At 44.0% G+C, this 26219-nt stretch overlaps 2 protein-coding genes across 4 annotated transcripts in view; one reads left to right on the forward strand and one right to left on the reverse strand.

Annotated features, from left to right (window-relative positions):
* The window catches only part of B3GAT1 (beta-1,3-glucuronyltransferase 1), a 52824-nt gene extending 47985 nt beyond the window's left edge, over positions 1-4839 (forward strand). For both annotated transcript variants that reach the window (XM_051986637.1, XM_051986636.1), the window contains exons 6-7: positions 955-1055; positions 2199-4839. In XM_051986637.1, coding sequence (XP_051842597.1) covers positions 955-1041 — 87 coding nt within the window. In that variant the 3' untranslated portion in view covers positions 1042-1055; positions 2199-4839. The remainder of the gene's footprint in view (positions 1-954; positions 1056-2198) is intronic.
* Positions 4840-6378: 1539 nt separating this feature from the next.
* GLB1L2 (galactosidase beta 1 like 2) overlaps positions 6379-26219 on the reverse strand; it is a 54217-nt gene continuing 34376 nt past the window's right edge. The window contains exons 9-19 of one of the 2 annotated variants that reach the window (XM_051986634.1): positions 20899-20983; positions 18881-19018; positions 18113-18193; positions 17696-17802; positions 15168-15335; positions 14597-14668; positions 14122-14200; positions 10826-10913; positions 10381-10492; positions 9211-9327; positions 6379-8450 (exon numbers count right to left, since the gene is read on the reverse strand). In XM_051986634.1, coding sequence (XP_051842594.1) covers positions 8364-8450; positions 9211-9327; positions 10381-10492; positions 10826-10913; positions 14122-14200; positions 14597-14668; positions 15168-15335; positions 17696-17802; positions 18113-18193; positions 18881-19018; positions 20899-20983 — 1134 coding nt within the window. In that variant the 3' untranslated portion in view covers positions 6379-8363. The remainder of the gene's footprint in view (positions 8451-9210; positions 9328-10380; positions 10493-10825; positions 10914-14121; positions 14201-14596; positions 14669-15167; positions 15336-17695; positions 17803-18112; positions 18194-18880; positions 19019-20898; positions 20984-26219) is intronic. The other variant, XM_051986635.1, reaches the window with a different exon arrangement.

Below are 26219 nucleotides of genomic sequence, written 5' to 3' on the forward strand. Positions count from 1 at the left end.
AATATATGACTTAGAATATGATATGAAAATATGTGATCTAAAATACATGACATGAAAATATATGATCTAAAATATATAATATTAGATCTAAAGTACATGATAATGACATGAAAATATATGACCTAAAATATGTAATGATATGAAAATAAATTATCTAAAATATATGATGACATGAAAATATATTATCTAAAATATATATTATTATCTAAAACATATTAGTCATAGTAAAACATGATTTAAAATATATGTGAAAATATGTTATCTAAAATATTAATTATATGAAAATATATGGTCTAAAATATATAATGATATAAAAATGTGATCTGTGATCCTTTGATTTAACAAAGAAACGGTATTACTGCTCTAGATGCTGATGCTGGTCAATGCCTTAGAACCAAACCTCTATATTCGGGTAGAGAAATAGAGAACCCATTAAAGAAATTCACCTACACCTCAAGCTATGAAGTGCTCCAGTATTTCCATACTCATCACTATTTTTCTTATATTTCTGCTACTCCAGTTGGGTTGGGCTTTTGTTTGAGCCTGGAAAAGCTATAGAATTTCCCCTCCCTAAAACTTTCTGCTTCTGGGAATTGGAATTGGAAAATGTCCCAGTTGGATCCCAAGAGAAATGGAGGATGACATAAGGGAGCTTTTATTTTATTGTTTCCAAGGCCGTTGAGCAGAAAGTTAATAGGTTTATTCCATGTTGTAAACAAACATGTCAACAAAGGGGAACCAAGAAGTGAAGATAGGGATGGGAGGGCCTGAAAAACATGTCAGAGGGGAAGGAGAATAGAGGAAAGATAAGAGCAAGGAGGAGAAGAAAATGTCACAAACAGAACTGGAGAGATAATAATGGGGAGTGGAGAGGGACAGCAGAAAGTATGGGATGAGTAAGAAAATAAATGAGGAAGTCTAATCCTGCTTCCAATTCATGGCATCTTCTGGCAGATTCTCGTCTGGCACACACGAACAGAGAAGCCGGTGCTGGTGAACGAGGGGAGAAAAGGCTTCACTGACCCCAATGTGGAGATCTGACACAGGGGACCCAGGTATGGAGGAATGAAGTGGGGATGGAGTTCAGATGACTTGGGGTTGGACTAAGTACCCCAAGAGACTGCTTTCTCTATTGGTTCCTGATGCTAGGGATGAGGTTGAGAATTAGGGGGAAAGGCTAGTCAAGAAAGGACTTAGCCAGATAATGCACCAAACTAATCAGGCTCTGAACCTTGTGGGATGGAAAATGAAGAACCACCACTCCAAGCAGTGGTCACAAGATCAGCTTCTAAGCATAGATACTTCACCTCCACACACCTTAAACATTCTTATCAGTGACCGCAGGGATGTTCCAGAGCCCTGACTTCCAGCCTCTGATTCTCTGGTTCTGTTTTCCTATATTCTTCTCTGCCCTTCCCTCTTACTTCTAATTCAGCCTCCACTAGACAGGCAGAAATGCAGCCCAGAGTTTCTAGATCTATATAGCAAAGCACTCCTTTTTCTAGCCCTTTGTTTGAGGAAGCTCGGTCTCTTCTCCTTTTCTGTCTTCAAGTTAACCCCAGCTGTCCCTTAGCAGATGCAGCCCCTGAATCTGAGAAATCAACAGTCACCCAAGAGTGCCAGACAGAAAGACCGAGTTCAAATCTTGTCTCAGACATTTTATTGTTCTATGGCCCTAAATGTGTCACTTAAATGTTATCTCAGTTAATCACTGATCAGTGTTGCCTTGGTCAAATTGAGATTTGTTGAAGATTTAAGCTTAAAAAGGCCAAGGTCTCTCACTGCACCCAGGGCCATCTCCAGTCATCCTGATCTCTGTATGGACCCCGATGGCACTGGAGGGGAAGGCGAGGTAGGGCCCTTGCCCAGCCTCCCTCACTGAAATCCAAGTCGCTTGTCATGGCATCTTCTCCCCAATGTCATGGCTCCCTTCGAGGATGGATAAAACAGGAATGATAATAGCCTTTATCTCCCATGGTGGTTATGCAGATTGAATAAGATAATATTGTAGGGCTTTGCAAGCTATATAAATGCTAGCTTTTGTTTTCATTATTAGATAACACAGTGCTTTGCTATCAGCCACAAAAGTTCGGGCACTTCAAAGAATCAAGGAAGCTGAGTTTTGAGGGGTAAGAGTGCTGAACATCCCTAATTGGAGACTCAGACTCACCTCTGTTATTTCCTCCTCTACAATTTAGGAGACTCCCTCTCAAAGACCCTGCTCTTGGCCCAAGAGCACTCTCCCCCCCGGCCGTGGGGGCCCTCATGGCAGACTCCTGAGCAATCCCTGTCACCTGTCCTTCCATCCTGGAGGCTTACAGAGGAAGCCTAATGGGACATAAGGAATTAAGAAAAAATCATCGAAAGCACAGAAACCCCAGGCTTGTTGTTCTCTTCTGCCCAAGATGACCAAGAGATTGAGTGGGAGATCCTGGGAAGTGGGGAGTCCCGCCGATGTCAAGCAGGAGCCCTGGGGAGACGGCCCAATGCCTCTGCATTCTTCCTGAAGAATTTCCCAGCCCACACCCAGGCCCGAAGCTGCCACCAAGATTGTGACCCCAAATGACTCGGTGTGGGAGCTAGCGGGGGCCACAGGAGGCACCCACGGGGAGAAGTGCTCCCTTTCTCTTGGCTCCTTCCACTCCAGCTGGGATGTATAACATTGCACAACACAGGACAGCCAGAGCGTTTCAAAAACCCAGAAATGACTGAGAGAACATGTGAAATCTCTCCTCCCTCTGCCCCTTCCTTCCCCCAGCTCCTCTCCTTGTCTCCTTCCTGCGAGTTGTTCCAGAATCAGACATACCTCTCTCCAGCCTGGGTGGATTTCTTTGGTTCATGTTTACAGAACTTTTGGCTGTGTTAAACCCTGGCACCTGACTAACCTTGTCTGGGGGCCTGATCCTGTTGGCAGGCACCTACCTCAGGTTGCAATGGAACTGGCTTTTCTGTTCTGTCCCTTCTCAGAACCAGCACCAGTTGAGACACCACCTCTTGCACTAGGAAGAAATCAAGTAACCCTGTTCTAAAATGCTGAACCTGGGTTATAGCAAGGCCCCTTTCCTAGAGTCAGCCAGGATAGGGAAAGGCGTATGGAAAGGGGAAGGGGCCGAGATGGTCCAGCAAGGCTGGAATCCCTTTCCCTGTGTCTCTGAGACTAGTCAGTCAACCATCAGGCCTGAGAATATTAGGAATACCTGCCCAAAGGTGGGGAGAGGGAAAAGAGAAGGGGGATGGAAGCAGAGTACAGGTAGAGATTCCTTCTAGCTGAGCACAGGACATGGGATTGGGACGATGTGGTGTGGCTCTGTGGCTGTCACCCACCCCTTCAATTTTGTGAGCTTCAGAATAATAGCAGGGACCGAAGGAAAACAGCCAAGATAACCTGGATGCTGAACAGGGAGAGGAGCTGAGCACAGATGATAGATTGGAAATTATTTTTTAAAAAACAAAATGGAGAGAAAAACTTACCTTCTCATTGAGCCAGGAGCAGCCAGATCAAGCTCCCTTTATTTCCAAAAGTCACTGGCCGCCTCATTCCTTCTCCACACCACAGAACAAAACAAATCTCCTTCCTCCCTTTTCACCCCCTCCAGTTCCATTAACTACCACACCTTGGGCTTGTGGTTTTCGGTTTGTAGAACATAAAGGCTCTCCCACTGGATTGCTCTGATAGAACCCTGCCCCAAATTCTTTCCCTTCTTTCCTATTCTCCTGGCTGCCCCATCTATTTTTCATCCATAATTTCTCTCTCCCATTCCATTCCCTCCTTCCTTCTCTTTCACTCTCCCCTTTGAAAGTTGGAAGCACAATTTTCCTCCATGATGAAGGAAAAAGAAGGGATCCTACAAAAACAGACTAATTTTTCTTAACCCCTAACAGCCAATATCATATTTAAACTTATCGGGTGTCTCTTGAGGACTAAGGGGTATGCATGACCCACTCCTGAGTTGGAATGGGTTTTCAGAGGGGCAGCCTTGCAGTGTTATCCTATTATTTAAAAATGATAGTGGTGACTGCCAATTTTGAGATGTACTTTTAATGTCCCTCAATATTTATAAAGTCACCTCAGATGGAAAGCAGGAAACTGGAACTGAGCTGAGCATGAACTGGGTTTTTCCCAACAGCTTTTATTTAATTGTTTCTTTAAATTTAGGGTTGGTTTTATTTTTGTGGGTTTTTTTTTTTTTTTTTGCTGTTATTTTTGTTTTAGGAAGCACCTCCTGTTGGGTGAAGATGGGTTAAGAGAGACAGAAAATTTCAGGATAGGCTGAATTACAGTTTCCCTGAGCCTGGGCCCGGATAGGACAAGAGACCACCATCATGCCCCTTTCTAGGAACCAGCCCTGGTAGTCCAATTTAGGCAGGGCATTGGCTGGTCTTAGCAAAAGCAGATCTGCCCGATCAGAAACCCATGCCTCCTTTTCAAACAAAAGTAAACAGAAAAGGAGGAAGGGGGAACATTAAAAAATAACACCAAAATTTCCAGATGCTAGTCTAGTAGTTCTCACCAAGAATCTTCTTTTTGCTGCATGTATATTTATTTATAATCATCATCCCAGAAGATTGCAGCTTTCATCTTTGCTGGGGAATGAACTTGTTGTAGAGCAGAGGGCCCGTGTCCCTGACTGTAAACGTTAGCTCCAAACCCAGTCCCTTCCCTCACCTGGGGACCCCCACCTCAGGGGGAGTGATGCCAGTAGGACTGGGAGATCCCAGGAACATAGGCTGAGTGAGATGGAGCCTCTTTCAGCTGCACCATCTCTTCTCAGTTTTAATTGAACTGTATTTAATTTCTTTTAAAAATTAAAAGTCAAATATGGTTTTTAACAGTCATAATCCCCCTCAACCCAGCTGGTTTTATTAAAATGTGTTTGCATTAAGAACTGAACAGGAAAACCCAGGGAACTGAATGGGAAAATGGATGGCTTCGGACTGAATGTAAAAGCAATCAGCATGACCTGGAGTGCTCTTTAAATTGTCCATCAGTTCTGTGAGGCTATGGTAATAATGATGGTACTTTATTATTATAGCTAACATTTATGTGGCACCTACTGTGTGCCAGGCACTGTGTTAGGCACTTTAAAATTTTTCTCTCATTTGATCCCCACAATAACCGTGGGAGGTGAGTGCCATTATTATCCCTAATTTACGGATGAGGAAACTGAGACGAAACAGAGGTTCAGTGACTTGGCCAGTTACCCAGCTAGTGTCTGAAGCCAACTTTGAACTCAGGTCTTCCTGAATGACGACACCCACTCCATCTTGCCACCTCTTCTTTTTTATATCTCATAAAAATAGCAGTGTTTTGAAAAAGCACTGGAGCCTTCAGTTTGACCCTTAAGGAGGTGGTGACTGGCAAATACAGATACACCCCACCACAAGCAAATTCATCTTAGAAAATTGTCTAAAAAGAGAAAGCCAGAGGGGTCATTTTCTGCTTTGCAAAAAGGATTCCCCACGGGATTTCTTGAAATCCTTTTTTTGGCATAATCTCAATAGGATTTGATCTATAGATGTACACCTTTCTCCCCAGGTCTTTCAGCACACTGCCCATTTTGTTCTCTCTCTACCCCCAGTAGAGTAACACTCGGCCCCAGGCAAAGGCTGGGAAACGTGTTCAGTATTCTTTCGGTGGAGAAGCATGGTGACAGTTAGGGTCTGTGTCCCCATACCTTAGGGGCAGCTAGGTGGTTTTGTAGATGAGAATGCCAGGCCTAGAGTCAGGAAGACTCCTCTTCTCGAGTTCAAATCTGGCCTCAGACACTCACACTTGTATGACCCTGGGCAAGTCACTTAACCCTGCTCACCTCAGTTTCTTCATCGGTAAGATGAGCTGGAAAAGGAAATAAAAAAAACATTTCAGTGTCTTTGCCCAAAAAACCCCAAATGGGGTCGCAAAGGGTTGGACCTGACTGAACAACAGCAAATACTCATTTCCTTCCCCAACTCCTGCAGATAGCTCTTCCAAGCACAGCCAACGTTCTGAGGAATATGTAGAACAGAACCGCCAATCCTTGGCACAGGGTCCAACACTAAATGGCCAGTCCCTCCGAGTGCCCACAGGCAGTGGGCTGGGCCAGGCTGTTCTGCAGCAGAGTCATTTTCATAATCGCGCTTACCTTTAGCTGAGACCCAAGTCTCACCTGCCCCGGGGAACTACAGGGGAGGCAGTCGAGAGCTAGATAATAATAGGTGTGTATTTGAGAGATGGCTGACCTTTACCCCCACTGTCGGGCAGAAGAGATATGATATGAGTCCCATGAGTGGGAAAAGACAGGACCCCCAAAGCTCCTATTCGCACCCTCAGGCAGGGGTGTACTGGTAAGTGTTTTAACCATCTTTTTCAGAAGAAAAAATGTACACATGACACACTTACAAGTTTTAGCTGCATTATTCACAACTTTAAGTCTTGACCAGAGGTGTCAAGCATTCCTGGGCTGACAAAATATTAAAATGTAATTGGGAGATATTTAACAAAATAAATAAGATGAAATAAAACATAGGTAAAAATTACATCTTAAAAAGTAGGTCAATATGTGGCCTGCAGGGAATCTTATGTCAGGATTAATGGTCCCCTGTTTCTAATTGAGTTTGAAGTCACTGGTCTAATAACAAAATGAATGTTTCAGTTTGAGGGTTTCCATTCCTGAGGTATAAATCCTTATGCTGAAAATTTAGCTACCTCCCCAGCTGTTCCGCACATCCCTAACCTTCAGCCTGTGGGTCTTATTTTTCAAGCACAACCTCATCAAAACCACCCCCATGGTTTCCCTGCGGGCCTCCCAACCAGGTTCTCCCCAGTCTCTTGCTGCTTGGAGGGATTTTGTTCAAATCAGAGCCCTTGCCACTTAGGCTGATATACAGCAGGGTGAAAGCACACTTCATTCTCCTCCATTGCCTGGGAGGAAGATTGCTGACAGAATTTCCTCTCCCTTCCTTGGTGCCCCAGCCCACCCTGTCCTGGAGAGAGCTGCCATTGAGCACTGTAAAGCCAGAAAAGCAAGGACTGCAAAGGAGCCAGATTAAGAAAATTGAGGGCCCAGGATAATTTAAGAGTGGACTAATCCCTCTCCTATGGCCCAGAGTTATCCAAGAGGCAGATGGTAGCCTACCTTCACCCTATTTTGCCTCCTGGCACAAACGAGCTCTTACTAGTGGAGTTCAAGCAAAACTTGAAGCAAGGATTTTATTGCAATTCAGACACAACTGAACCAACCCACTGGGCATCATTTCCAGAACACCTCAACAGTGGAAAAAGGAAACAATTCTCAAAGGAAGGAGAAGGCCAGAGCCGGTCTCTTCCCCCTCGGCCTCTCCTGCTGTTTGGATTTGGGAAGAGAAGACAAGAAAGGAGAATCAACAAGGTGATTTGTGGGAGGGGAGGTAATAGGGATCTGGCAGAGACCCCTCTGGGGTAGTCCCACATTCCCTGAGTGCTTAAGTGATTCACCGCAAAGACCTCTTCTTGGGGGTACAGAGTGGTAGCTCAGGGCATCTCCCTTCCCTTTCCATAAGTGCTTCCTTTACTGTTTAAATAAAACTGAAAATGGGTATATCCATTTTTTAAATGGGGGGGTTACATAAATTGGCTGAGCCCTCCTGCCCTGACTACCCCCCATCCTTTGGCCTCTACTCAAGTTACATCACATCTCTGTTCTGGAGGTTTGGGGTGGGGGGAGGAGGAAGGAGGGAGAATGTCTTACATCCTGCAAACAGAGAATTTTGGGGGGAAGGGAGGGAGAAGGAAAGTCAAAGTGTCCCTCAGGCTCCACATCTTTCCCCAATCCCCAACTGTCAGTGACTGGTATCAACCTGTCTTCTTCAGCAGATGAGAAAGACCCCAAAAGAACGCCCCTTGCTAGAAGCACAGGCTCTGCCTTTAGCAGCATCCAGATTAAATCACTACTAGGGCTAAAACAGAGAGTGATATTTACATCCCAACTGATCCATCAGAGATTGGAAGCTTGGAAGCTAAATTTCTTCTTACCTACCGGTCTCGCCATCTACAATAGAGACCCACAGCAGCTCACATAGGAAGATCAGATTCAACAATACCACTCTGGTGGAAGATTTTCTCTCCTTTATCTACAATCTGGCAGGGCAAATAGAGACCCACACCCCAAAAATGGCTCAGAAAGGGTTCGTGTCCATAGTGGCAGTTTCCCTTTCCATTCTTTTCAGCCTTCAGCCCAGAGGTGATGGGTAAAAGCAGGTCCTCCCCAGAGCTGGTACTGAAGAAGATCCTCTCATTGTGGAGGGCTGAACAAAAAGGCATTCAGAGGCTCTGGAGAGAAGGGAGGCTCCACTTCCTTCTTCCCAGTCCCATCCAGGAATTCCCTGAGTAAAATGGTGCCAGCTGCTCACTCGATGTAGTGGGTCCTGCCTAGGTAGGGTGTGTCCGTGCTCTGGATGATCATCCCTGACTTCTGTTCCTCAAACACGATGATCTGGCAAAGACAGAGAGGGGCTTAGGCCTGACGGGAGCTGGAGCCAGCCCTTGTCTCATTGGAAATAATAATTGTAAAGTCATTTGTACAATGCCTGGCACAGAGCAGACGCTTACTATATGCTTATTCCCTTCCCTCCTCCCTTAGCCTTTCCCGACCTTCCCCTTCCCAACCTAACCAAACTGGAGAGGACTCCGGGATAAACCTGATGATCCATCTAGAGTGGAGACTTGGGGTAGAGTGGTTGGGGACAGTGAAAAAGCAAGTTAAGAACAAGAGGACCAAACAGCTCCAGGCTGGAGTAGGAGGGGTTGGGGAGAGGGTGGAGAGCACTCCACTCTGGTCTTATCCCCAGACAGCCCCGACACCTTTTGGGATGGAAAGGTCTGCATTACTCATAAATGTTCATTTTTTGTAAAGCTGAGTCAATGGGAAAGATGAGAGGTGTGGGAAGAGATCATAATTATAAGGTCAAATGCTTACACAATATTTGTAGAGGTTCAGAAAAAAACTCATTTTATCCTTTTAAACCCTAAAGTAATTGTTGCATTTCTTGCAAGAAAATCTGCTTCCATCCCTCTGCTGGAGATTGTCCTCCCCATCTAAGCCTCCTATTTCCCACATTACAGTTAGGTCTCTGTAGCAGAACTGCCCTCCTCACTTTCTGGCCACTACTCTAGGTTTATGTTTTATTTCTGGAGAAAAGCTAAGGCAGGTAATGGTAGAGACAAAGGGATGAGAAGCTTGGTGAGAATCTCACCTCATTGTTTCCAGGACGTAGCCAAGGGCCTGGGAGGTAGAGTGTTTCCTGGGGACCAATGTTCCAAAAGCGCCCAAGGTTCTGACCATTGATGAACACCACTCCCTTGAACCAGCCCTGAAGGAAGCAGGTCAAAAGGTCATCAGATGAAGATTATATAGGAGAAAGAACCAAAACAGCAGAGAAGGGGACAGTTATGAGGGCCCAAATGCCCTTATGTCCTCCAGGCCCCTGGCAGGTGAGAAGACCAAGTTCATGATGGGATATCTCTTGGGAGCTGTCCTATGGACAGTAGAGAAAGTAGAAAAAGGCATGAATTGGGACAGTTAGGTAATACAATGGGTAGAGCACTGGTCCTCGAGTCACTTACTAACTGTAAGTCACTGAGCCCCAGGCAAGTCAAAAGAAAGATGGAGAGAGGGAAGGAATGAGGGAAAATGGGAAAAAGGAAGGAAGAGAGGGAGGGAGGGAAGAAGAGAGACAGACATGAATTGAGCAAGCCCTTACTAGGGTTCTACTTGATTTCTTTATGACTGTGCATCCACCCCACTCCTGGCAGGGCTAGTATGAGTCAGTCTACCACCAGAAACAGAGCACAGTGTACCAATGTTAGCCCCAGGGTGGTATATCCCAAATCTCCTGGGACCTACTGAGGATAGCCTTGGCTCTGACAGCAGATGCTATGGCAGCCATGACTCCTGAATCTGGGTTTCCCCTCTGTCTGCATTAGCCCTCTCAGTCATGATCCTTTAGCGCAATAGTTGAACATTTCTTATGTCATAGATCTCTTGGGCAATCTGGTGAAACGGATGGAACCCTTTTTAGAACTGTGTTTTGAAATGCATAAAAATAAAACACATAGGATTACAAAGGAAACCAATCAATATTAATAACTACTGAAATCACTTAAATTATATTTTTTAATGCAGAGACCTATGGATTTTATAAAAATATATTTTTTAAAAATCCAGAGACCCATGGATTGAGCCCAGTTTCAGATGTCAGCACTTGGCTGGTATCTCCAAGGAGGCTGGGGCCTCTCAGAGTCAGGGCCTTAGGTTGATGGATGCCTCCCTGAGCTGTACACAAAATAATGGCCCTAAGAACAAAGGCACCAGGGATTGAAGGAACCCACTGGGAAGGACAGCCTCATCAGGAAGAGCAGCTCACCTCCAGCTTCAGGAAAGTATCCAGCACTATGGAGTCAATGTGAAGAGTCCCCCGGAAGAAGGCTGGACCTGTGGCTTCCTCTGGGACCTGATTCCACTTGATGGAGGAAAGACTGCAAGAGAAACCCAGAAACGAAGAGAAGGGAAAGCCCAGGTCTCGATGGCAAATTCTTTCCCCTCTTTATGGTCTCAGTTAAATAACATGGACATAGAAATGGACATCAGGAAAGAAAACCTGAGCTCCCAGTCAGAAAAGCTTCTGGATGCTCCTTTGAAACCCCCCAGCCAGGGAACCTTAATCACTTTGTCTTCTCTCTAATTCTAAATGCCCTAGTCTGTAAGATGACTGGACCGGCCTGGCTACTGCTAACTCGTGTTCTTTGTCCTCAGCTCACATCAGTCCTGAAGGCTTTCGAGGAGCTTGGGATCAAAGAACAGGCACATACCTCTGGAAGAAGTTTTCTTTCATCTCAAGGCTGTAGATTTTGAAATTCCGTAGGGGGGATTCATTCAGATAGATATCACCAATTAATCCTGCAGAAGCCAGGGAAGTAAGAGGGCATGAACATCCTGGCTCCAGCTCCGGAAGCCCCAGGCAAAGATGTGAAGATGGGGGCACTGTTGCCTCGAGGCTGAGCCAAGAATTGTTTCTTTTGTACAGGGCTCTGAACAGAAAGAAGGTTTCTGCAAACTCCTCTCTTCTGAGTACAAACCTTTCTAACAAGTCCCAAAGGAACAGCTCTTATCTCTGCCAGTTCTCACCAAGCCAGAACTCAGGCAAGAGTCCAAGGTGGCCCTGCCTCCTAGGGAGCTAGTAACCTTATGCCTTTTAGAGTTGCTTTAGACCCACTAAGGGACAATACAGGCACAGCAGAGAATGCTTCAGTGCTTTTCCCTGGTAGGGAGATGGAGCTTGCTCTGCTTGCTTGCCTACATTCAAGAATCTCACAGGCTTTCCAAACTCTAGCTTAGCATCAGAGATCCAGGCACTAAATGGCCAAAGCCAGACTAACACGGCATCTGGGGGCTCAGGACAACTCCAGAAAAGACCCTGGTTCTCAGGAGTTTGACAATTACATCCTAGGGGCCCTTGAGCCTCATCCATAAAAGGACAGACTTGGACCAGATCATCTTCCAACATCCTCTCCAGGTCCTGGGGCCGGTAGGACAGTTCTTCCTGAACTAAGTATGACCCCACAAATCTCTCGCGACATGAGCAGACAACCATGCTAAATAAGCCGTCATAGAGAATGAATGAATAGAGTTCTGTGAGTAGAGCAGAAAAGGTGTCAGTGTTTTATGCAGGGAAGAAGCTCTGCAAGTTTTTTTTCCTTAAATGAATCAACCCTCCTCAGTTCACCAAAAAGCAAATCATCTTTCCACTCCAATAAGCTATTCCATGGGACAATACTCAAAAAAGCACATATTAAGCACCCACTATGTGTCAGGCACTAAGTACTATGTGTCAGGACACAAAGAAAGAGGGTAAAAGACAGTTCCAGTCCTCAAGGAGCTAACAATCTAATGGGGGAAGATAACAAGCAAATAACCATGTACAAATAAACTATACATAGAATAAATACAAAAGCAGACAGACCAGAATTCAATGAGGTTGGGAAAGGCTTCCTATAGAAGGTAGGATTTTAGTTGGCAACAAAGGAAACTAGGGAAGCTAGGGGGTAGAAATGAGGAGGAAGAGCATTCCAAGCAGGGGGGACAGCTGGAAAACAGAGATGGAGAATAGGAACAGCAAGGAAACCAGGATCCCTGGGTTAGTGAGTGTGTAGGAAGCTGAAGGGAAAGGCGAAGGTATAAAAAACTGTAAAAGTGGAATGGGGCAGGTTATGATGGGTTCTGAATGCAAACAAGTGCTTTCACATTTGATCCTGGAGGTGACACATTACAAGGAGTTAAGAAGAGACTGAAAGGAGAAGGAATGGAAGAATCTACTATAGAAAGCATTCTCAAATTTAGCCACAAAGAGGAGAGATGTTGGAAGATCCCCATCCCCAAAAAAACCTTTCCTTGATCAAGACATAGGCATGTTTACTGGCAGTAGGAAATGAGCCAGTAGACGGGGGAGAAGCGGAAGACAGGTGAGAGTGGGGGGATGGAGCTAGAGCTCAGTTAGGATTAGATCCTGAGGTAGAAATCTGGGTCTATTATAAGAAGTAGACACCCATGTTCGAGGTCCCTCAATCACTTCCCAGGAGAGTCCATTCAGTAAGTATCTATTAAGTATCTGTTACCTATAAGGCACTGTAGTACGCCCAGAAAACACAAAGACATAATGAAATCGTCACCACCCTCACCGAGCTTAGAATCATTAAGGAACAAGAGCAAGTGGTGGGTAAAGAACCCTACTGAAGCTGGGGATCCAGAGAACATCATTAGATTCAGCTGGAGGCAGAGAAGGGAGTACTGGAGGTAAGAGGGAAGGAATAATGGGGCCACTTAAAATGCAGATAATTGCTTGGAATCCCTGCATGAAAGCCCTGGATCTCCATACCCCAGTGGGTCAAAGGCAGCTGAATCTCATCACTTCTCTGGCAATGGTCCAAAAGGTATGTCCTACCCAAAGTGATAGATTCCATGTACCAGAAAATCATCCAGGTTAACAAGCTGCTTTTCTTTAAAATGCAAATACTTTGGGAAAATGGGAGAAAGGGTGAGAAATGTGGGGAGAAGGTCTATAAGTCATTTATTTTTCATATGAGTTAGTTTAATATTATTCTCTTCTTAGACCATCTGGCTATACAAATGTCACTGAAACAATGTGTTTTGATAGTGGAAGGCAAAAATTTTAAAGAATGTGTCACTTAGAGGAATAAAGGCAGAGTTAGTTAAGGGTATGAAATACAAATGGCAGCATATGGCACTAGATAGCCAAAGAGTGAAAGAAAACAGGATGGTGGAAGAAAGAGAACATAAGAACCTCTTGTTCTGTCTAGCTCCTCAGACCCATAATTCTTATAACTGGGAACACAACCCTTATAAGCAGAAAAGATCCACTACGATTTCTAAAGGATTTTCCTGGTTTCCAAACTAATAACACCCCACTATAATCACTTAAAAAACAGAAATAAGGTTAACTTAGCATGACTTGTTTTTGTTGAATCTATTTGAAAAAGTTACACATTTCTTAAGAAAATAAGGTCCAAGATAGAGGGGATTTCTCCAACTCTGCTTAGCCTCTCCTTTTCCTAGAGGGACTGGGTTTATGAGGAAATGAGAATGGCATCTTCACTAGGACTAATTCTCTAATTAGCTAAGAAATGGGGTTCCTTTCTACATCCCTGAAGTTCTGCCTGATCACACTTGAGAAACTTCCTCATCCTTTCTCTATTCCTCCTCTGCTACCAGGAACCAGAGGAGGCCCTGGTAAACTTCATGTAGAAACTGAACAAGTTCATGGAGACATCCGGAGTTCTGTGTGCCTGGTCACATCTGAAGCCCACAGACAGGCCCAGGACGAGCACACTGGTGATCTGCCTAGTGGGACTAGACCAGCCCGAATGTCATTCAATTCTCTGCCATACTGTCCCCTGGTTGACTGATGGTGAGAAAGAATTAACACATGTGTCTTTTCAATCTGAGAGCAGAAATCTCAGAAGGCAACTCACACAAGCTGGCCCTCGGCTCCCCTTCTCTGCTTTTGGAGCAGAAGCAGGTATTGGCTGGGAAGCACTTTATCCCACTTCATCATCCTCCCAACCCTATCCTGTCCCTTCCCAGGGCCCACCTTTCCGCTGCTCATTGAGCTTCTGTCCATAGTTGACTCGACCACGATTCTCCACCAGGATACTCAGCTTACGGTGACCCTATAAGAGATGTACAAACCACTGTAATTCCATGGCCTCAGGGTCCATATCAATGGAGCAATTCCTCAAGAATTTTTCTGTGGAATTCACCACTTCCTCACAAAGCTATGTTTGGTAGTAAGCCAAAACCCAGCTGCCTCATGGGGGGTGAGGGGGAGGAACCATACCCACTCCAAGCCCAGCTGCCAGATACTCTCCTCCCATGAGCTACTGTCTCTCTCCACATTAGTCTCTTCCCCCTGATTTCCTAGGACACAGTGCAATCTGAGAAACCAGAAAACAGAACTACATAATATTGGTTGTCTTTGTGGCGAGGGCAGTTGTGGGAAGAGCTTGCTGTCCAAGGAGACAATTAGAACTGAAAAACCCCAGAAGCTGGACCCTTTGATTATAAACCTGATATTCTGGAATAGGCAGTCCTTCAATTTCATAGTCCATGGAGCCAACGTATATCCTGTTCACAAACACCTGGGAAAGAGAGAGCAAAGCACTGATGAGCTCCCCAAAAGGGACTAGAGGATACTGCTAAGAAAGGGAAGCAGATGCCAAGGGAACAGTAAGAAAATCATGTTAGGTTAGAAGCTGAGAACAAATGATGGGTCAGAGAAGACCACAAACTGAATAACAGGTGGAAAGTATCCTGGTTTCTCTCTTTTTTTCACATAAACATAATTTGGGGATGTTTAAAGTCACCTCACTATGTTCTTTAGTTCTGGTAAGAAACTGATAGGTTTAATTCTAGACTCGACCACCAAAAAAGGATCGTGGAGAATGAAACTGAATGAATGAATGAATGAATGATCAAAGAAGGCTAAAGAATAAATGCTAAAGGTAAAAGCAAGCCATGATTTGGCACGGCCAAAGGAAATTAAAGAGAAACAAGGCCAATCTATAAACCCACCCCAGGTGTAGAGAGAGGCTCTCAGTGGGCAGCAGCCGTCTCCCTTGCCAGTCTCCTGGCCCATACCTGGGCCCGGTCCCGAATGTGGTCCTTGGAGAAAAGAGTGCCTCCTTCATAGATAGAAGTCTCATAGAGTATGTACCCATAGGACTGGCCATTGCCTTGGTTCACTTCCAGGTTCTCCATGTTGACAGGCTTCTCATACTCAAGTGGCTGTGAAAGGAAGAAGGAGATCTGCACAAAGTGAAGGTGAAATCTGTGAATTCAACAAACATTTAAGTGCTGCAGGAACATAATCAGATTCCATGGGGAAGATGTGACATATGCACAGTTATATAAAGCAATCTGAGGGAGACTCCAGCCCCCGAGCTGAGAGATTCTACCATGCAGAGATGGGAGAATGGGAAAGGAACAAAGAAGAGAGTATATTCCAGAAACAAGACACAACTTGTACAAACTCAAAGAGAAGCAAGGATGGATGGATTTGGGGGAAAGAGATAGTTGTCAGTCAACAAACATTTGACAAGAGCCTGTTATGAGACAAGGACTGTGCAAGCAAAGAAAGGCAAAGAGTTCCTGCCCTCAAGGAGTTCACAATCTGGCTATACAAATGTCACTGAGACAGTAAGTGTAAATGTCCCTAAGACATTAAGAGACAACATGCAAACTACCATGGACAGAACAAGCTACACACAGGACAGACTAGAAATCAACAGAGCAAAGGCACTAGAATGAAGGGGGATCAGGAAAGGTGACATTTTAGCTGAGAATTCAAGGAGACCAGGCCCAGGAAGTAAGGAAGGAAGAGACAGGCTAGTTTGGCTGGTATATAGAATGTATGAAAGAAAATAATGAGAAAGCCAGACTGTGGAAGTCTTTAAATGTCAGCCTAAAAAGTTTGTATTTTATCAGAAAGTCAATAGAAAGCTAATGAAGATTTTTTATCAGAGGAGTAATATGGTCAAAACCATGCTTTAGAAAAACTCTTTTTGTGGCTGTGTGGAAGATGGAATGAAAAGAAGAGACTGGAAGCAAGGAAAACAATTCTGAGGCTATTAGAATAATCTAGGCAGGAGGAAATGAGGGCCTGAACTAGGTTAGTGGCTATGAGGGTGTAAAAAAGGACAGATGGGAAAAATGTGGGGGATGCTGAACTGATAGGTCTTGGAAAATGATTGGCTATGAGAAATGCTGGGATGAGATGAAAGAATCCAGGTTAACTGAAAGGTTATGAAGATGGATAGCTTCCCTACAACATAAATAGGGAAGTTCAGAGAAGAGGTAGGTTTAGGGGAAATGAGAAGTTCCAGTTTGTATATGTTCAATTTGAAATGCCCACAGAACATAAGATAAAAGACTATCCAGAAGAGGCATTTCAGACCCTAGTTATGGGGAGATGTTAGATATAAAAACTTGGCACTCAGTTAATATTAACAACTGAACCTATGGGGGTGGAGGAGATTTGCAAGACATAAGAATATAAAGACAAGGGAAGGCCCATAACAAAGCCTTCTGAAAATTCATAATTAAGGGACATAAGATAGACAATGATCCAACAAAGAAGAAAGATGAGAGGTCAAACAGGCAAAGAGGGGAATCAGTGGAGAAGAGTGCCAAGGAAGTCAAAAGGGAGGAGTATATCTGGAAGAAAAAGCTACAAGAAGCTCAAGGGAAATCAGGATGGAGAAGACAACTTGATTTAAAAGCTGCTTATTGAATTGAATTGAGAAGCCTAGGAAACTTCCTAATTGAAGCCCAATATCAAAACCATAGTGGTTCACACTTAAATAGCAGTTTATGGCTTACATCCCAACAACTCGTGAGATAGGTACATGTGTTATTATCATTCCAATTTTATAGGTGAGAAAACAAAGGAAAAGAAATGAAATGACTGGCTTCTAAGTCTCCAGAGCTAGGGGCTGTCTCTAGTGTGATACTTTCCATTATATGATGGCAATGGTCTCCCAGCGTCCCTTTGGAGCACAAGAGATTTGTTAAGAAATGGCATGTGTACATGGATAATCGATATCAATTGCTTGTCTTCTAAAGGAGGGGAGAGAGGAGAGAGGGAGAAAGAGAGAACTGGAACTCAAATTTTTTAAATGAATGTTAAAACTTTTGTTTATATGTAATTGAGGAAAAAATAAGGTTTTTAAAAAAGAAATGGCTTGTGTAATAATGATCATGAGTATATCCCATACCTAGCTGTAACACTTTGTCTATTTCAAACCCATTGTCAGAGAGTGGTCATGAGGAGGCCAGAAGCTAAGTGACTAGTATCACATCACCCAATGCACCACAGTAAAGCCAGGACTAAAGCCCGGACCTCAGCTCCCTCTCAGCTGCAGCTTAGCTGGAGGAGTGTAGCAAAGTCCAACCGGGTCTCAGCAAGGACAATGTGGCCCCTGTCCTGCTCCCTTAGCCAGCATCTGTTCTTCAGGTTGGCTTCCCTTCTGATGCACCTGTACCGAGCTGGGCGTATGTTCCCTGTATTCTAAAGCTTGAGATGGGTCTGAGAGCTCATAAAACCCATCTTTCCTCTCCCCTTGATGGTGGGCCTCTTCTCCATGTCTAATCTCGCTCCAAGTACCCACCTTGCCCACATGCTCCAAGACATCCCACAGGGACAGGTAGTGTGAGGGCCTCACGGCGTGGTAGGAGGCCTTCGGGGTGGAGGCAGGCAGCTGGGGCAGTGGATTACCTGTAAGGCCAATGAAGAATAAGGGAAATCCCAGAATCTGGGGGCACGGTCCCCGACTCCCCTGAACCCCAAGGTGGAGACATCCAAGAAAGGAAAGTCTCTGGGATACTCCCTGTGTCCCTGCCTGCCAGCACCGGTCTCCCTGGGCCTGAGAGGGAAGCTGCACAGCTGAAGGGGCACCTGACGCTAAGGTCATGTCACATTCCCATTCAGGGATTGCCTGGGAAGCTGAGAGTCCACTGGGAGTATGTTCTGAGCTAGATCGATCAGCAAGTAGACCAGCTTCAGCTTCAAGTAGGGTGATGGATACCTATGATGGTGCTGAAGAATTCCCGCAGCTTGAAGAACTTAGGTGTATAATCCCCAGCTTCAGTCAATATGGCGTCATAGTCTGCAAGAAACCGGAGACCCATAAATGGAGAAGTCCCCAATGCAACCCGCTGAAAAGCCCAATTCGCCTCCTTCGTGCAAGTCAGAGTGTTGTTAGTCAGCAATCCACCACCTGCTACGTGAAGCCCTGTGCTGGCCACTGCAGCGAGCTGACACATGGAAGTGGCACTTTTCTTGCCTCTGGGAATTGTAACACAATGAGGAACACATATCCCAGCCCCGGGGAGACAGCATGTCCCTAGCAGGAGAAATGAGGACTCTCTGACCCAGCAATACCTCCCTTTCCCATCTAAGTGCTATTTCTCTCCTTGGCTTCCTCCAGCTTCTTCTTAAACCTAGAAACAGCAGCTACAAGATACACCTATCGGTGTTGCTGGCCTGAAGTTGCTAGGAGGTAAAAAGTGACTGATTTTTGCAACAGTTTCTGTGTCTGGGAATCTAGGCAGTCAATTAATCAATCAGACAGTAGCATGTGTTCTTCAGCATATAAAGTCCAGCCTGCTGCAAACTACAATGATGGTCTGTGACCAAACTCTGATGCAGTAGAGTGAGGGAAGGGAAAGTGAGGTACATGTCATCCTATCCCCAAGTCTCAGGGAATGCTACAAATAAGCTAATGGCATTGTCAGGAGTCTGCAGGGACTCCTCTTAGAAAAGGCCCAAGGTCACAAAGGCTAGGCCCACTTACCATAGCTCGTGACATCAGCCATGTATTCACCAAAATGCTGAGCCCCGTTCATGAAACCAAAGTTGGTTCCTCCATGAAACATGTAAAGGTTGAGGGAGGCGCCCATCTGGATGATGGAGGAAACAGTGACCACCACATCTGGAGGGGAGCAAGGGAAAAAAGTTCAGTATCTGAGGCTTCTGAAGGACTCCCACTGCCTGTTCCAGTATCGACTCACATCCAATTTAACAGCTCTGTTCTCCAGAATCCACTAAGCTCCAAAGCTAGAAAGTGTGTGTGTGTGAATAGACCATAACCTCTCCCCACACATCCATCTACTGGAATCCTTCTCAATCCTTCAGGCTCAACTAAAATCCTTCCTTCTCCATGAAGTCTTCCTTGATTCCCCCCACCTGCAAATGTCTTAGGCCCTTGAGGTCTTTCGTTTTTATCTCTTTTGTGTGATCAGCTTGTCTTATGTATATACATACAGTATATTTACATACTATATAGTATTTAAAATGTATACTATATATCCTATACAAAATACAAAATACTATAGCATATAACAAAATATGTAATATTTATATATACTATATAATGATATGTGTATGCATATACATACACACACATACACAAAGACTGGAGTTCAAATCCAGACTTAGACATTTACTAGCTATGTGATTCTGGGCAAGTCCTTTAATCTCTGACTGATTTAATTCACTAGAGAAGAACTGGTAAAATCACTCTATCTTTGCCAAGAAAATCCCTTAGACAGTATTAGTGAATCACAGTGTGTGAAATATTATGAATAACATGTGTGTATATGTAGATACACACTATATTGTAGTGTATGTATATAATATGGTATGTACATGTAGATATATGTAACATGTATATATGTATGTGTATATGTACATATATTTATATATATACACACACATATAATCTCTTCTACTAAACTGTTAGTTCTTTGATGGCCCAGCTGTTTAGTTTCCTTCTGTATACTTTTTAAATCTAAGAACTTATATATTACATATAAATATATATAATTTACATTATATTAATTATATCACATTAAATTATACATAAAGATATCATATGTAAATCCAAGGATTTATAATTATATATTCAGATATTTGCCATCCAATTAATACTAATGGAATGAACAAATGGGTAAGGTCAAAAAATTCCCACATCGTAGGCAAATTCATGTAATTAAATCTATTGAATTATGGAAAATTGCAAAGCTGAAAGGGAATTTAGGATCAGCTTCAGTTACCACAATTTACAGATGAGAAGACTGAGTCATGAAGAAGCAAACGAGCTCGTCCAAGTTCTAAGTCCAACTCCAGTCTGTAGCTGGAGAAGGCATCATGTTATCAGGCTCAGGTCTTCAGTCAGATTCCCCCAGGAGACCTCATAGCATGTGACCACAAGCAAGTCACTTGTGCCCCATCACCCAGAGTCACTGAGGCATCAAATGAGATAATGTACGTTAAGTATCTAACAAACCTTAAAGCGTTACTTATAGGTCAGTTAATAGCAGTATCAGCTGCAAAGTTACGTCTAAAACCCACATTTAAGAAACATCACTATGTCTCAACAAAACATAACTAGAAAAGTAAATAAGACATCATTGAGAAAGTATATTTGCTTTTTGCGGGGTGGGGGTGGGGGCAGGGAAAAGGCAATCAGGGTTAAATGACTTGCCCAGTCACATAGCTAGTATCTCAATTTATTTTTAAACTCAGGTTCTCCTGATTCCAGGACTAATGCTGCCCCAAGCTTGCTTTTTTAAAAACAAATGATCATTTCACAACTGAAATGATTTTTATTATCCACCCACTGTCTTCTGCCTCTCTTTCTTCTATTGTCATAGATAATTGAGAAGTGAATTATTTAACCAGTGCAGACATAAGACACCCACAAATCTGCAGGCACACAGTGGCTATCTAGCCAAAAGGTTTCATCGCTGACGACAGATATAAAAGCCTCTGTTTTCCCAGCTCTGGGTTCCCCAGCTGCAGATTACTCACCATCGGCATCTACGATGTTATGGGGGCCACCCCATGTGTCAAACCATCCCGTCCAATATTCTGTCACCATTGTGGGCTTATTTTCCTGGGAACAAACCAAACCTAAGTCAGGACAGTGTCACTAGAGTAGGAAGATAAAAACCAGAGGCTAGGAGTCTCCTAATAGAAACTCCTAAGACCACCCCAAAACCGCCATTCTCTTCCCAACCACAAATTCACTAACTGTGGGATCTGCCCAATGTTAATGCTGCTCGCAGAAATAGCCAGAGCAGCAGTCAGCAGTCAGAGGATGGCAGAATGCTCCTTGGTGTCAGAGTTGGAGCCTGCAACCTTGCCTCCTGAACACAGTTACCTGCCAACTAGCACCTGCCGAGCCTGCAGAAGCAAAGCAGGAGAAGGGGCCAAAGATGACTCCACAGATGCTATTGGCTTAACACACCTGCAGTGTGCATATGGTATGGGAAGAAAAGCTTTGTTGGACTTATTCTTCATCCATGTCATCATAACTAGTATTACTAGAGTTCTTTACAAGTTTGCAAAGTGCCTGACAAACATTATCTCATTTAATTCTCACAAAAACCCTATGAGGGAGGTGCTGTTCATGTCGTTGCTATTCTGTCATTTCAGTAGTGTGAGACTCTTGGTGACCCATTTGGGGTTTTCTTGGCAAAGACAAAGGAGGGGTTGCCATTTCCTTCTCTGGCTCATGTTACAGAGGAGAAAACTGAGGTAAACAGGGTTAAGTGATTTGCCCAGGCTCACACAGCTAGGAAGTGTCTGAGACGGGATTTGAACTCAGGAAGAAGAGTCTTCTGGACTCTAAGCCCAGAATTCTATCCACTGCGCCACTCACTGCCAGGAAAAGGAAACTGACAGAAGCAAAACCTCATCCAGTCACATAGCTAGTGTCTGAAGGGGCATCTGGAATCATTCCCTGTTGTGTCACCCATGTTTTCAGCACTCTGTACACCGGTTAGCTCCCTTAATCAAGGCAGGAGTCCTGGCACCAGATACCTCTGTCTTGTTTGGGGCCCTGATTCACTTTGCCCTGCCTACTTGGACAAGTCCAAGCCACCTGGAGCACTAGGCCCCGGGAAGCAAAGCACCTCTAGTTTCTTGGTGGCAGCTCGAATGGGCCCTTCTCCAGCAGCTCTTGCAGGAGCTTAGAAATTACCAGCCTAACAGAGAGGTTGGGCCGTCCTTGATAGGGCAATCAGAAATTTTTCCGATTGCCTGGGGAGTCACACAAACTTCTCTCATTTTTCTGATGTTGCAGAGGGCAGTAAATAAATCGATTATTCTAATCTTACTAAAATTTCTCAATGTAGGGATCTGCCCAAACTCTTTCAGGGAGGTGGTCAACACTGTAGAGAATGCATCACATGTGAGTGAACAGGATGACACCTGGTGCCCAAGACTGTGGGATCCAAGAAACAAGAGAGTGCCAAATCTCAACTCATCTCATCTCTTGCCTCATTCCTATCATTCATCCATCACATCCAATCAAAGACTAAGATCCTGTCCAATCATCCTCCCTAATGTCTCTCTTCCTCTCTTCCTATGTTCACTGTCACCATCCAGTTCTTGTCCTTAGCACTCCCTGAACTAGGGGTGTTTTAGAGCCTGCTCCTATTGGCTCACAAGGGCCACCTGTTCAGTTTTCATGTGAGCATTTACACCTCAGTAATTAGCAAACATTACAAATTTTTGTTTGGTTGATTTCCAGACTTTAGAAAGTGATGGAAAAATGTTAATAATGCAAATTAGATTTTAAAGTATGTTATCTATACTTTTTTTGAGAGTCAGTTGTTAAACATTTACCAGCACATTTTCTAAATTGCTTTTCATTCTCTCTTTTCCTTGACCTTCTATAAGATCCCAGTAGCTTCTAACATCCAGACTGCTTAGAACTGGCATTGAAGACTGTCCCAATGCTGGGATCAATTTGCCTTTTCCTCTTCTCTTCCTATAGGCAAAATATCATTCTATCTCAACAAATCTGCTTGCCATTCTCTGAACATGTCTCATGTTCTGCCATACCTGTGCTCATCCAAGCAGATCTGATCACCCAGGCAAAAAGCTTTCCCTGGATACTCCCATTCCCCTGTACCTAATAGGCCTCTCTTTCCCCTTATTGGTCAGGGTTTAGAGATCAGATTAAATGGCACAGACTTCTGTAAGATAATAATAATAATAATAATAATAATAGCTGACACTGAAAGAGCATTTCATTCATTCAGAGTCAGGCACTTTTCTAAGGGCTTTATAATTTTTATCTCATTTGATCCTCATAATAACCCTGGGAGTTGGTGCTACTAGTATCTTCATTTTACAGATGGGAAAACCAAGTCAAACAGAGGTTACATGATTTTTCCAGAATCATACAGCTAGGAAATGTCTGAGGCTAGATTTGATCTCCTCCTCCAGGACTGGCTTTCTATCCACTAGCTATCTGTGGCTAGAATAGGAGTGAATGAAGCATAAGCCAAGAGAAAATGTGGGATGAAGACATTTCCATAGCAGACAACTCTCTGGGTACTGACTTTGCCCTCCCACATACTGAAGAATACGTGGAGCAGAGGACACTGATAGTATGGGATGCTCCATTCCCTTTGTCCATTTTCATGCTACACAAGAGGGGATGTGGGGTAATCTGAAGAACTTTTAAGGCTGCCTGCCCAAACAGGGGAACAGGCAGACCCTCCATGTAGTATTTCTTTGCACAGGAAAAAAAACTGCTATCATGGTGAGATTGGGGTGGGAGACACAGTGAATAGAAAACAAGGCCTGGAGACAGGAATTCAAATTCAACTTCAGATACTTCCTAGCTGTGTAAGTCTGAACAAATCGCTTAATCTTGTCTGCCTCTGTTTGCTCCTCTGTAAAATGAGCTAGAGAAGGAAATGGCCAATCCCTCCAGTATTTTTGCCAGAAAAACCACAACTAGGGTCACAAAGAGTCATACACAACTGAAACAAATGAACAACCACAACCACACCTAACCATTATATGTTTGGTCAAGAAGAGGCTGCTTCCTCAAGACAAGAAGTTAAAGCAATCATCCAGGTTTTCAGTTCCTGTCCTTTGCCCAACAGACAAATTCTAAGTGGTATAGGTACCTTTGTACCCTGGTTCAAAAGAAGACCCAGATTTTTACTCCAGTATTCACAATCATGGCTCTGTGAGTCAGTTTGGATTCAAACATTCCCCACAGGAATGAACGTATAATCAGTCACCATCTCCATGGGAATGTTGTTAGAATCAACACACTCTTCCACAGGGAAGGGAAGGTTATTCCGTTTTCTATCTGTTTGATGTATTGCTTCATTGAATAAGGAAGGTCAGACTCAGGCGGCTCTGGGCTAAGGCAAAATTTCTGGGTTTAGGATGCTAGTCTTGGGTATCTCTGCTAAGGAACAAGATTTCTGGAGTAGCGCATCCTCCATATTAACCTGGGTCTCATGAGGAGAATGGGTCACTGTGGAAGGAGATGGAAGAAGTTACAGTTGAGTGCCTTGCAAAGCCATGCTGGAGATTCCCCTGGGAAATACCTCCAGTACTGGGGTTTGTGGAAGTAGTCAAATAGCCAGACAGCACCAGTATTTCCTCTGGGGCAGACCAGGGAGCAGAAAGATGGTCAGGTTATACACTAAGGTGAGTGCTACCTGTGCTGGGAATGAGTTATAGTTACTAGATGCTGGAAGCTGTGCAGCTCTGATATTTACAGTGCTGGGGCCTGAGAATCTCTTCCCTATGTCTGGCCAATGATGAATGTGCTTTGTTCAAAGGCGTCAGAATTGGCCTGGAATCACAGCTTCTGTTACTCTAGAGCCTACATGCAGTGTGCCCCAGAACCGGAGTGAAGAAGCTGTGATCAGATCAAGTCTAGAGTGACCTCTCTGAACTGTACTAGCTAAGATTACTCTCTGTCCTAGGGGAGAGTAAGCAGAATTAGCCACTGGAAATGTAACATACTGGATCAGAAATTCAAATGTCATGAACAGGGAATAATAATAACAAAACTAATGTTTAAATAGTGCTTTAAAGTTTGCAAAGAACTTTACAAATATTGTCTTATTTGATACCACAACCCTAGGAAGTTGGGTGTTATTATCCCCATTTTACAGATGACAAACCTGAAGTAGACAAGTTAAGTGACTTACCCAGGGTCACACAAATGGTATCTGAAGCCAAATTTTAATTCAGAATTTTCTTACTCCAGGAAAGCCACTGCACATCTAAGTACCTAATATATTCCTGTTCTGTGTCCTAAAGATCACTCCAGAAAGGGTGACAAGTTGAGACTTAAATATAGTTCTCACAAACAACAGTTCCTTGTATTTGACAGGTGTTAGCTCTCAAGTAAAGAAGGTTCATAGCCATCACCATAGCGGACTGATACAAATACACATGACCTTTGAAAGGACGGACAAGCAGGATCCTGTATAATTCAGGATGTCAGAGGTTTTATCACTGCCCCCAAAGGAGTGAAAGATTACTGAAAGATCTGAAACTTTTATGATAGGTCACTTAGTGACATTTTCAAGTTATATAATTGGATCCCCATGCAAAGCTCAGTGATTATTAGTTGATCTTCATGGGGGAAGATCAAGCCTCAGAAAATCCATAGGAACTCATGGGGGAAGAAGATATGACTCAAGAGTTCTACTCACTGAAACTGAAGAACACAATTTGGCTTTGGCCTTAATAACTGTGTGACCCAGGACAAGCCCTTTCTCCTGAGGGGCTCCCATTCAGTTTCTGATGGTGTAAACTAAATAATAGTTAAGGTCCAGCCCTACATTCCATGACTCATAAAGGTCCCATGCCATGAGGCTTTGGAAGAAAAAGGCCAGTGCAAATTTTAAGAAAAAGCCCTTGAGTTTGGGCCATATATGTGCCTGGCTCTGAGCCATCCCAGGACTCTGTCAAAGGTCCCAGAAGACCTTTGGCCATAGCCTTAGGCCCCCTGGGAGCTTCTGAGGTAGTCTATCTTGAGCCTGCCCTTCACTATTTTGCACTGCTAATAAACATTGATGGTGCTTCTATGGAGCAGCGTCCTTTTCCATCTGTTATTCCTGTTCACAATTAGTGAGCTATCAATTGTTTCCCCTTTCTGCTTCCTAAAATTCTGGGTATCCTTCAAGATTCAAGTCAACCCCCAATGCTACGAAAGACTTTCTTTGCTCAGCAGCCTCACTGGAAGCTCCGGGCCTTCTGAATACACCTTACCCCTTGCTCCCCCGTCACTGATGATTCATTTATGACACACATGCTGCCATTTATTATAGTTATTAAAAGCTGCTCGAGGAAAGAGGCCT

The sequence above is a fragment of the Antechinus flavipes genome, chromosome 3, assembly GCF_016432865.1.
Source record: "Antechinus flavipes isolate AdamAnt ecotype Samford, QLD, Australia chromosome 3, AdamAnt_v2, whole genome shotgun sequence".
Lineage (NCBI taxonomy): Eukaryota > Metazoa > Chordata > Mammalia > Dasyuromorphia > Dasyuridae > Antechinus > Antechinus flavipes.